Below are 11887 nucleotides of genomic sequence, written 5' to 3'. Positions count from 1 at the left end.
TTTGTCCCCTTGTCCTTCTGCCTTGCATACCCTGCAAGTCCCTACTATCTGCCTTTTCCATTCTAAGACCCAAGCTTCTGGATGGTGCTGGAGACCATCCAGACTGGGGCAGATGTGCAGATTGGGGCAATTCCCAGGGTATGATCTACAGTTTCAGCTGGGCCTTCAACTCTGTTTGACATATTTCTTTTAAAGTTTCTGGTGTGCTTCCTTACTCATTTCGCACAAGGGCTTTTCTAAATCTTCTCAAGGCTCCAAACCCACTCTTGCCCTCCTATCTTAGAAGATGGCCTTGCCTTTCAGGTGGCAAAGAAAGTTTACCTTCTTGTCCTCGTATCTACATATTCACCTATATCCTTACCCACCTTACCCTCCTTCCCCACCACCTCAAAGGCAATGGTGAATCTTCTCCTGTTTTCATACATCTGTGCCTTTAGTCCTCCCCTTCACGTTTCCCCTGAAATCTTTTTTTTTTTTTTCGGTACGCGGGCCTCTCCCGCTGAGGAGCACAGGCTCTGGACACGCAGGCCCAGCGGCCATGGCTCACGGGCCCAGCCACTCCGCGGCACGTGGGATCCTCCCGGACCGGGGCATGAACCCACGTCCCCTGCATCGGCAGGTGGACTCTCAACCATTGCGCCACCAGGGAAGCCCTCGGTTGCATTCTTGTGTTTATGTCTCCTCTCTCTTTTACTAAACTGTAGGTGTAACAGCTGGACCCTAATGTCTCCATTCTTGTAGCTCCAGCACTTATCACTAAGCCGCTCAATGTTTGCTGAAGAAACCTGGGCTTTACCATTGGAGTCCAGCCCAAAGAACAGAGGGACAGATCCTCCTCCAGTCCTATAGGGGGCGCTGTGGCAACCTCCATCGTTTCCCCGCTCTCCACTTCTCTGGACCAGCTCCCAGAGCCACACGCTCGGGGCTCCACCTCCTACTTGGCAACATCCCTCCTTCCCATTGGGCGAGAGCGGTCCGGGCCGCCCAATGGAACGAGGCGTTGGTGCGAAGAGGCGCCACCATCGTTGAGCGGCTGGGTCTCTGCAGCAGGAGGTGGCTGCGAGAAGTAGGTGGGCTGCGTCGCGTCGCCTCAGGTCCGTAGCTTTGCCTCCCTCCTGTTCTGCCGCGGGCCCACGATGCCGCAGTACCAGACCTGGGAGGAGTTCAGTCGCGCAGCGGAGAAGCTCTACCTCGCAGACCCTATGAAGGTAAATCACTGGAGGGGCCAGTTCCTCTGTCCCAGCCCCCGGTCAGGATAACTTCTCTGCCGTCCGCTCGGCCTCCGAAGCTTCTCCAGCATCCTAGTAGGTTCTGTGAGTGAGAAGAGACGGACCCCGCCAAGTCCGCTTGTTCCTCCCTTATTAACGGCCCAATGAAGCCCTGAAACGGGCAAGATCGGGGTCATTTCAGGGCCCTTAGGTAGCCTTACCCCGCCCCCAATCCCTGAACATCCCTTATGGCTGTCGTTGGTTTACGTGTCTCTAAGGGCAGGGCTCCTCCCGCTGCAGTTTCGGCCTTCTGTTCCTCAGCTGTTTTGGTGCCCTTGTCCCGTACTACCTCGTGTAAGATAAAACGGTTATGTTTTTCTGCCACCGCAGAGAAATTTTGGAAAGACCCCAGTTTGGAGGCATCTACAGTCATTAGCGTAGTGGTTCTTAATCTTTTGGAGGTCAGTGCCTTTTTGAGAACGTGAGATGCTTGCACCCTTTTCTCAGAAAAATCCATTTGTACGTAGAAGTTTGTAAACAATTTTAGAGGGCCCATGGATCCCTGTAATTCATTCATGGCCCCCACAAAAATTATAATAAGTGAGTGTCAGAGGTTAGCTTATTATTAAAAAGCAAAGAAGTCGCAAGGATGAGGATATAGCATTTGGGTCTTGACTTTTCTTCTTTTCAGGTTTTTATTTATTTTATTGTCATCTAAATAATATTTGAAGCAGCTCCCTGTTAATTAGAAATTTTGCTAGTGGGACTTCCCCGGTGGCAAAGAATCTGCCTGCCAATGAAGGGGACACGGGTTCCATCCCTGGTCCGGGAAGATCCCACATGCCGAGGAGCAACTAAGCCCCTGAGCCACAACTACTGAGCCCACGTACTGCAACTACTGAAGCCCGCGTGCCCAGAGCCCTGCTTCGCAACATGAGAAGCCACCGCAATGAGAAGCCCACACACCGCAATGAAGACCCAATGCAGCCAGAAAAAAAAAAAATCCTGCTAGCTTTTTAGACCTAGATAAGTAACAAGAAGCTGTAAAACATTCTTAGTTTCATTCTTTGCAATACAAAGATGTAATAATAACAAATTATGAAATGAGTTAGATATTTTTGAAATTGAGTACTTTGTTTATGACACAATTTCTGGCTCCTCCATTTGGTAGATTTTGTTTGTAGGGCCATCTGTTTCTTTAAGTAGTACACCATGCGGACAATACAGGATTTTTGTCCAGAAGTACCCACAGTGTAAACTAAAAATATTTGAAAAGATAGTAAAGAATATACAAATTCACATCAAGAGTAATCATATTTTAAGAATGTGGTCATAGGGAAAATGAAAATAAAATGGTAATTATAGAGCATTGCTGTGAACAAGACATGTCTAGTATAGGCAAGAGAGTGAGAATCTTTGAGCCCAATCAGAAAATTCCAGTGGCCTAAAAACTTGTGCCTTCTTATGATAGCCTTGCACTAGTTAAAAAGTGATTTTTTTGATTGGAAGGTGAGGGGATGAGTGGGGAGAGACTGACAGTTATATTGAGTACCTTGTATGTGACAGACATTTTATATATATATTTATTTGTGTAATTTATGTGGACAATTAAGACAGCCCCTTGAGGTAGATGAATAAACAATCTTAGTTACGTTAAATGATTTGCTTAGTCTCTAAGAAATGAAGCTAAAATTTGAACCCACATCTCTAAACCCCATGTTCATGCTATTTCTACCGGTCCATACTGCTGGGACTAAAAAAGAAAAGAAATTTTGTCAGAACTCTTTGGGATCTGTTTTACGGAATTCTGTCTTCTCTCCCTGTTGATTACATCCATCACCTTTTACCATTCTCTGTTGCATCCGCTCTAACTGAAGATGGCATTATTTCTGGACCATGTAATGCACAGTCTGCCTGTTTTTAAAATCCCTTCTTCACTCTCATACCACAGCTCTCTAAAACACAAAAATTGAATTCTCAGTTTCCTGCTTTAAAACTGGTTCTTCATTGACTGCTGGTAGACATCTGGACTCCCAGTCCCCATTCTGACCCTCTCTCCAATCTTGCTGGCTTTGTCTTCCACCATTTCCACTATCCTCAGCCCTAGTCTCATGAAGCTACATAATGCATCGTATCTTCAGACTGCCACTTCAGCTTTTCTCCTAACTTCTTCCCTAAAAGAAAAAAAAAAAGCATTTCTGAAGCCATCTTCATAAAACCTTTTTACACTTCCCCTTCTCCCAATCTAAATTACTTGTGTTCTCTTTTAACATTTTACCTATATATGCCTTTGTAGGGCTTAATTTATGTTGTCTTATGTTTTGATTATTTTGCTTGGTTGAATTCAGAGTTCCTAAGAAAGCAAGAACCTTGATTTCTTTTTCTCTCTTAGTGGCATCTGACATGGTAACTTAGGCGCTCCCTAAGTTACAAAATGGACTCTCTTATAGTACCACAGACCTTTTAACTCTCATTTCTCCTACTCACCAGTGAGTATTCTTTTTTTTTTTTTGCAGTACGTGGGCCTCTCACTTTGTGGCCTCTCCCCTTGCAGAGCACAGGCTCCGGACACGCAGGCTCAGCGGCCATGGCTCACGGGCCCAGCCGCTCTGCGGCATGTGGGATCTTCCTGGACCGGGGCACGAACCTGTGTCCCCTGCATTGGCAGGCGGACTCTCAACCACTGCGCCACCAGGGAAGCCCCAGTGAGAATTCTTTTAAGTGAGAGCTAAAACTTTACGTAGTTGTCAGGCTTAGAATATTTTTTAGGTTCAGTTTCCTTTTGTTTCTGGAGGACTGAATTTTTTTAAATACGTAAAACTGAATTTAATAGCTCAATAAATAGAATCAGTTAGTCTAAAGGTACCTAACCTAGTTGTCATTATTTATACCTACTCAAGTGCTTAGTGCGTTCCCTTTCCTCCCTCACCAAGACAAATCTCAGGGTGGTATGACTTTTTTTTTTTGCAATCCCAGGAGAGCAGAGAGCATAATGGGAAAAGCTGTAGGAAAAGCTCTAATAGCCCTTTTTATCTAGTTTCCAGAATTGTCTTGAGGGTCCTGTGCTACATTGTAACCATTTTAAAATTATGTTCCTGTTTTGGCTTATAGATACTTAGCACTTTTTAAAACAGCTAGCTAAAATTAAACAATAGTTATTTATTTTGGTTAACAAGAAACTTGACTCTGCTGCAGTACACTTGTGAATCCATCATTTAAAGTAGTAAAAATAATGTTCATGGAAGTTGTAAACTCTATTGGGAGATGTCTTCTTTTATTGGAATATCGTAATACCTAAATCATTTCCTTGACTTCCTAACTGTAGAATACCAAACAACAAAAAGTGCTGTGTAGCATGGCACTCAATATAGGAGTTATTCTGGATTTAGAAGGTTGTTGATGGAGACATCATGTTGTGCCATCATGATAAAGATGTGATTTTGCTGAGTAACTTAGCCTGAGTCCACCTCCTGAGAGCCATGGGAACATGGAAAGTATGAACTGCGACTGCAGGGCTCTTTTCCTGGGGAATGGATTTGAACTGAACTAGCCATTTCTGCTATTTTTTCCCCCTTCTTTTCCTGTCATTCCTCTGTGGCTAGGTTTGTTGGTATTGTAGGGGACAAAAAACTTTCTCCTTTACTCTTAGGTGTTATGACTGGGGCTCTGCAAATTAACAGGTAGAAACATACATCGCACAGAAGTTCACAAAGAAATGTGACCTGAGGAATTTGGGACCTATATGCCATCTTAACAAAGGGTGGGAAAGAGGCTGGACAAAGGAAAAGAGGTTTGGGGCTTCTGGGAGGCGGTAAGTTGTGAGAAGGTGACTAGGAAATGTATGGGAAATAAGAGTCGTTTAGTAAGGTTTGTTAGGGAACAAACCTTGTTCTCTTTTCCCAGGGAGAGGGAAACACCTTTACAATTGGAAACTTATGTCACCTTTACAAACGTTAATTTATGTCCTGCTTTTGGCCAGAAAGGGCAGAGAGCTAATCGCCTTCAGCTCAAAACATTCCTTATGCCTAAGTGGTATACTTTGAGGTGGCAAGCTGTGAATACCCCTCAGTATGTTATTCTTACTGGCAAGATATGCCAAACCACCTTAAGAGTCTCACAGGCTCTCTGAATATGGATGTGTCTTGGGAATTTTCAGTACATCTCTTCAAAGTGGCTGAAAATAAAATACCTGACTTTTTTTTTTTTTTTTGGTACGTGGGCCTCTCACTGCTGTGGCCTCTCCCGTTGCGGAGCACAGTCTCCGCACGCGCAGGCTCAGCGGCCATGGCTCACGGGCCCAGCCACTCCGCGGCACGTGGGATCCTCCCGGACCGGGGCACGAACTCGCGTCCCCTGCATCGGCAGGCGGACTCCCAACCACTGCGCCACCAGGGAAGCCCTACCTGACTATTTTAAGTCTTAAAAAAATTGCAGCAATAGAAATGAACAAAATGCTGTTTTCCTGCATTTCAATAATAAGTTTACAGTAAAGGTGCCTTTAGATGTTTTGGCTATTAATTCTAAAAGGATCCATTTTAACCCACCTGAAGACTAAATTATTTATGAGAAATGTCTTCTGACTTCACTGTTTCTAAATATGTATTTTTATTTCAGGCACGTGTGGTTCTCAAATATAGGCATTCTGATGGGAGTTTGTGTATTAAAGTAACAGATGATTTAGTTGTAAGTATACATTTTTATTTGTTGCATACTTTCAGATTTGTTTGAGTTAATTATTTGTTTGAAGTTATTTACATAGAATTTATGCAGGTCACCCATTAGGATGCTTATTTCACATTTCATTCCCAAGTCAAGAACCTTGGTCTGGAAGCTATTTTTATAGGCACTTGGAAAGGTAATTCAACTTGCTTCATTAATGCAGTATGTTAAGTGTACTTTAATAACTGCTCTCTTCGGACCCTAAGCAAGAGGAACGTCGAGACCAAAAGTGGCTATGAGGGGTAAAGGTTTCTTTATACGTGTGTGAGAAGTAAATAATGGTATTTGAACACAAGTTATAGGCTCTATAATTATATTTCTGACCTTCCCTGTCTGCTCACTCTTGTCTGTTCCTCACACCCCATTCATTCCTTACCCCCCTGCCATCTGGTTTCTGCATGAAGTCTCCCACTCAGACTGCTCTTGGTGAGAGCTCAGCAGCAGACCCTTTATGTCAAACCCAGTAGTCTCAGCAGTTCATATTTTATGTGACCTCCTGGCTGCTTCTGAGAAAACCACTTCTTTTAGAAATTATTATTTTGGCATCTGTGCTCCATTTTATCTTGTTTTTCATTTTCTGTTTCATTCTTCTTTGCTAATTATTTCACTGATGTGCCCCCATAAATATTGGTTTCTCCAGGATTCTGTTCTTGATCTTTTCATACCACTTCTGGACCAACCCATTAAGTCCAGTACGGCCTGTATCTGTCTGTTTCCAGTTTTGTACCTTTAGCTCATATTTTTCTTTCGGCTTCCTGACTAGCTCTAAGTTGAGCATCCTGCCTCCTCTACTCGTTAACATTAGCCTGTCTAGAATGGAACTCATCATCTCTTATCAAACTGGCTCTTCCTGTTTTTTCTCTGTTAGTTGCACTGTCGTCTGTCTACCTGCTCAGAAACCTGGGGATCATCTTTGGTCCCTTCCTTTCCCTCATTCTCACGTTAACTATTCCTTCATTTGAAAAACTTGTATTTTGATCCTCCGATAAGTTCCATACATTTTGCTGGGCATTTGTGAATTATTGATTCAAGCTCCCTCGTCTCATTTTCTGCCATGAACTCTCCATCTTGACTGCTAACCTCTTAACTTTAAGGGCTCAACGTCACTCACCTGGACTAGTAGAATAGGCTCTAACTGTGTCCCTGCTTCCAGTTCATCCTTTAGTCGTCCTGTGGTGCCCTGCCGGAGTGATTTCTAAAAATGCAAATTTGGTTGTTACTACCCTGCTTAAAAATCTTTAGTGGCCAAAAAAAAAAACTTTAGTGGCTTCTTATCACTCATAATGTAAATTCCACCCTCATATCCTGTCTAATCTTCGTCTTTTCAATGTTACTTAAGGGCTCCTTTTATATGCCATGCTCTCTTAGGCCTCTGAGCTTTTGAACAGTCTGTTTCCATCTCTGCAATATTGAATCCCACCCCTGCCCCAGTGTGACAAGCCTGCTGCTTATCTTTCAAAACCCAGCTCAAAAGGATTGCTTCATCTCTTACTTTTATTTCTGCCTCTTTTTGTGCTGTTTCACAATTGTCTTATCACATTCGACTTTTAATAGATTGTGAGCTTCAAAATAAAGATAGATCAGTAATATTCTTACCAGTATTTGTAGTGACTAGCATGGTGTCCTGACCCAGAGGGTACTTAGCAAACACTTTATTTTTATTTTTATTTTATTTTATTTTATTTTTTTGCGGTACGCGGGCCTCTCATTGTTGTGGGAGCACAGGCTCCCGTTGGGGAGCACAGGCTCCAGACGCACAGGCTCAGTGGCCATGGCTCACGGGCCCAGCCGTTCCGCGGCATGTGGGATCTTCCCGGACCGGGGCACGAACCTATGTCCCCTACATCGGCAGGCGGACTCTGAACCACTGCGCCACCAGGGAAGCCCAACACTTTTTTTTTTAATGGATTAATTCTTTTAAAAATTTAATAGTGACTTTAAAAATGACTGTTTGGTCATATATTTTACTATATTTGTGTTCAGGGTTCCATTGTGAGGTGGTGTGAAGTCAGATCTTTTAATGATTACCATGTCTTGCAAGAACCAGTTGAGTTTGGTGAAGTAACTGTGAAAATGTGAAAAAGGAAGAATAAATTGAGCTGCATTGTGCTAAACCTAGATTCAAGAGATCTGAATCCTAGCTTAGCCATCTACCAGCATTTCATCCTGGGGAAAGTTCAGGCCAAAACTTTTGGCTCTTGGGGCCTTAATTTTCTTGTCTATGAAGTGCCACAGTGATAGTCTGCTTACCGAGTTGGGTTGTTGTGGAGTGTAAGTGACATATGTGGAAGTGCCCATCACTAGTGCCTGCAGTTAGTAGATGCAGTAAATGTACACGTGAACCTCGAGCATTCACACTGAGAAAACTTTTACTTACGGTTGTCGCAGAGTGAATCGATACATCTGCTGAAGAGAAATTGGTGTATCCTGCTTTAAAAATAGAGGAGAATGCAGAATTGAATTCAGTACAGGAGGCTTTATCTCCAGATGATAACTTTTTGCCTCTGGTAATGATTAAATATAGTTAAGGATTCATGGTAAGCAGTATTGGAAAGAACTTTATTTAAAATTGATGATTCCTGTGGCAAGACCTAAATATGAAAAATACTTTTTGTTCCCTTTCTTAAAACTGCTGAGAACTAGTCCATGTCTAGAAGGGACCAAAGATACAATCAAACCCATCCTCCTAAACAGTAAATATATGAATCAACTCCAACATAAAAATTTGTTTTCTAATGACTCTTAAAGAAAAGTTTGTATACTTCAGTAATTCATTTTAATGGCTAATAATTCCTTCACAAAACTCGTCTTAGACTTCATTACTATCATCATGGAGCTTTGTCTTTTTTATAGTTGCATTTATGCATCATTTTTTTCCAACGCCATGACTGATTTATAATATTGTCTTCTGTGGACCTAAAATCTTTCTGTGTATTTTAGTGAGAAGGTGTTTGTTCTTCTCACTAAACTGTAGTGAGAAGGTATTTGTTTTTCTACAGAACATATACTAAAATTGAAACGGTGGAGATGATTATGGCCGCTTTACAAAATTGTTAGACAAATTTGTACAATGCGTAGATAAAATTTTTTTAAGTAAGTGATTTAAAGGCTGTATGAATTCATATCAGTTGGGCATGATGGGGTTGAACTCCAAAGTACTTAAGTTGATGAATATTACTGTAGGATCATGAAGTTCCCATTGTTTAAAACTCACATGAATCTAAGATGGGCTAAAGAAAAATGGATCAGTGTTACAAGATGAAAAAAAGACTGCCAGCTTAAATTTGATAATTTTGAAGATTCTAGAACAAATGGTTTTATGGCCAGTGATAAACAGATCTTAAGTATCTGTCTAATGAAGAATTGAATTTATAGCAAGGAAGAATTTGGTTTGGTTTAAAAATTATAAGTAATGTCAGAAAATCAAGGTTGAATAAATTTATCTCGTTTGATTTAGGTAGTGACCAGCAGTAAGCAAGGGATTCCAGATTTTAAAAAAATTATCATTAACCCTCCCCCTCCCACTTCACAAATAGAGAAAGGGATCCTAGGATTTATATGCTTTTCCCACTGTAACTCAATCATTTATGACCAGATCCCAGGGATAAAATATCTGATTCCAATCTTGAAGTCTTCTCATCAGACCATGGCAGAATTTGAATACATTATTCAACTGGTCATTTTTGAGAAGCTTCTAATAGAGTTCAGTTTGTTTTTTTAACCACAGCAGTGGCATTTGAAATATTATAAAATACTGCACTTAAGGAATGTAATTGTTGGGGACTTGGAAACTTGCATGTAATTCCTTTAGTATGACCTCCAGAGGAAGTAGAGCGAAACAGTGGTAGGAAAAGACTCAAAATTTTATCCAAGCCTATGTTTGCTACGTCATTGATAATCCAGTTTTACATAGTTAATGTGTGCTTTTAAAACTTCTGACAGTGTTTGGTGTATAGAACAGACCAAGCTCAAGATGTAAAGAAGATTGAGAAATTCCACAGTCAACTAATGCGGCTTATGGTGGCCAAGGAATCCCGCAGTGTTGCCATGGAAACAGACTGAATGGTTTGAAATGAAGACTGTCATGTTCTTAGGAAGTAAATATCTTTTGAATTTGAGAAAGTGTTGGGACAGAAAATACTTTAACTAAGTGGGCTATTCAGAAGCCAAGAGATCATTTTTTGTACTTTGTTTTTTAATGTTTACTTTAGAGAGCTAGGACTGTAAATGCTTTCAGTTAGAAAGCCTTTATTTATTTTTGGAAATGGAACAAGGAATGGCTCTATCTTGGAAACTTTTTGCAGATTGTTTGATGTTAGGCAAAATAAATAATTACTCTCTGGTAAGTTTGTATCAGTAATTTGAAAATGAGATATCAGAAAAGCCAGTTCTTCCTTAAATTTAGTTAATCTGTCTTTAAAAGAAAAATTAAATGGGACCATTTTGCTGGATTCATATATTTCTTTTGGAGCATAAATTTTGTGCTGTTGATGACCAGCAAATATAAAATACGGTAACGGGAATTAACTGTGCACAGCAGTATAGCTGATTATATATGGTAGTGTAGTCTCAATTATATCTAAAAATAACTATGAAAACAAGTATGCTTTACCTTAAACTTTACAAATTTAAACTATATTTTTAAATATAAGGGATTCATAGTATCATTAACTTGTTGAGCAAAGACTAACTTTGAATCTAATTTTCAGTGCTCAGAAACATCTGCTGTTACTTTAAATGCATGAACAGAATGCTCACTAATGGATCAAAACCACCATATTACAGAAATATTTGCCATCTATATTTTCTCAGAAGGGCTAAGGATTATTTGAACTGTTAAATTTTTGCATACCTCTATGACACCTCAACCATTTCTCTCATTACTTAACCAAGGTGTTAAGCATGACTCTCACAACTGTTCTCCATTAAATCAGAAGTATATTATTTGATATTTATCTTATATTTGTAACCTGAGTTTTACCACCTAAATATAATGTTGATTCTTACATTAAAATATTTTTTGTTAGGAATTTGTTGTGTCGATCAGCGTTTTAACATGGAAAGTTCCATTAGCCATAAGAATTTTGGCATGTTTCAGCGAGATCAGTAAATAAAATATTACATGAATATATATTGTTTCTCTTTAAGTTTTTAACTTCTCAAGAATTACTTATTTCTTGACTGGGATATTCTATATTTAGACTAAAGTGAGCCTAATGATGCTATATATACATTTTTATTTATTTTGCTTCTTGGCACTTTTATTATATGACTTTCTCTGAGCTGTATGCTATGGCATTTTGTTTTCTTGATTAAGAAAAGTAACATCAAATAGTATAGGGTTTTTTGGGTTTTGGTGTTTTCCGCCTATAGTAGGATAACCAGAGGTTTTTTTGGCCTTTTTCTTTTTCATTTACACCTTTCACTTTTTAACACTACTTTATGAAGATAACCGGGAATGGGGGAGACTTCTATTTGAGTACTTTGAGTCCTTGTAGCTTGCAGCAGTGATTAAGAGCAGGGGTTCCAAGGCAGACTGCCTGCGTTGCAATCTTGGCTCCGGTGTTCCCCGATCCTGTGGCTTTTGAGACAGTACTTCTCTAAGCCTCCATTTTCTCCTCTGGAAATTGGGCTGACAGTAGTATTCATAGGGCTCTGAGGATTAACCGGCATAACCCCCTTTAAGCCCTCAGCACAGTACCTGGAACACAGTAAAGCTCAACAAACGGTAGCTATCGTTACTATTATTGGTATGATTGTTATTTTCCAGGGGACTGGGTATACGTAGCCACAGCTCTTAAGTTTTCTCACAACTGTAATTGAACAGTTACTTATAAGTAACGTTTGCCTTTTCTACCGAGCTATGTCTATTATCAAATGCCATTTTTGGCAGGTGAGGTGAGACAACATTGTCCCCATGGGGAGTGTTCTTATGTGGCGGGGGAAACTGAAATCCTTAA

At 40.6% G+C, this 11887-nt stretch overlaps 1 protein-coding gene across 1 annotated transcript; it reads left to right on the top strand.

The window, feature by feature from the left end:
- Positions 1-997: 997 nt before the first annotated feature.
- SRP9 (signal recognition particle 9) lies at positions 998-11058 on the top strand. The gene is made up of 3 exons (XM_082614430.1): positions 998-1208; positions 5823-5891; positions 9870-11058. The coding sequence occupies exons 1-3, from the start codon at positions 1137-1139 to the stop codon at positions 9987-9989; spliced, it is 261 nt and encodes an 86-aa protein (XP_082470556.1). The 5' UTR covers positions 998-1136; the 3' UTR covers positions 9990-11058.
- The last annotated feature ends 829 nt before the right edge of the window (positions 11059-11887 follow it).

Source organism: Mesoplodon mirus, assembly GCF_964341445.2.
Source record: "Mesoplodon mirus genome assembly, chromosome: 3".
Lineage (NCBI taxonomy): Eukaryota > Metazoa > Chordata > Mammalia > Artiodactyla > Ziphiidae > Mesoplodon > Mesoplodon mirus.
Note: the sequence above shows the minus strand (reverse complement) of the source record. Positions and strands in the feature narration are given on the sequence as shown.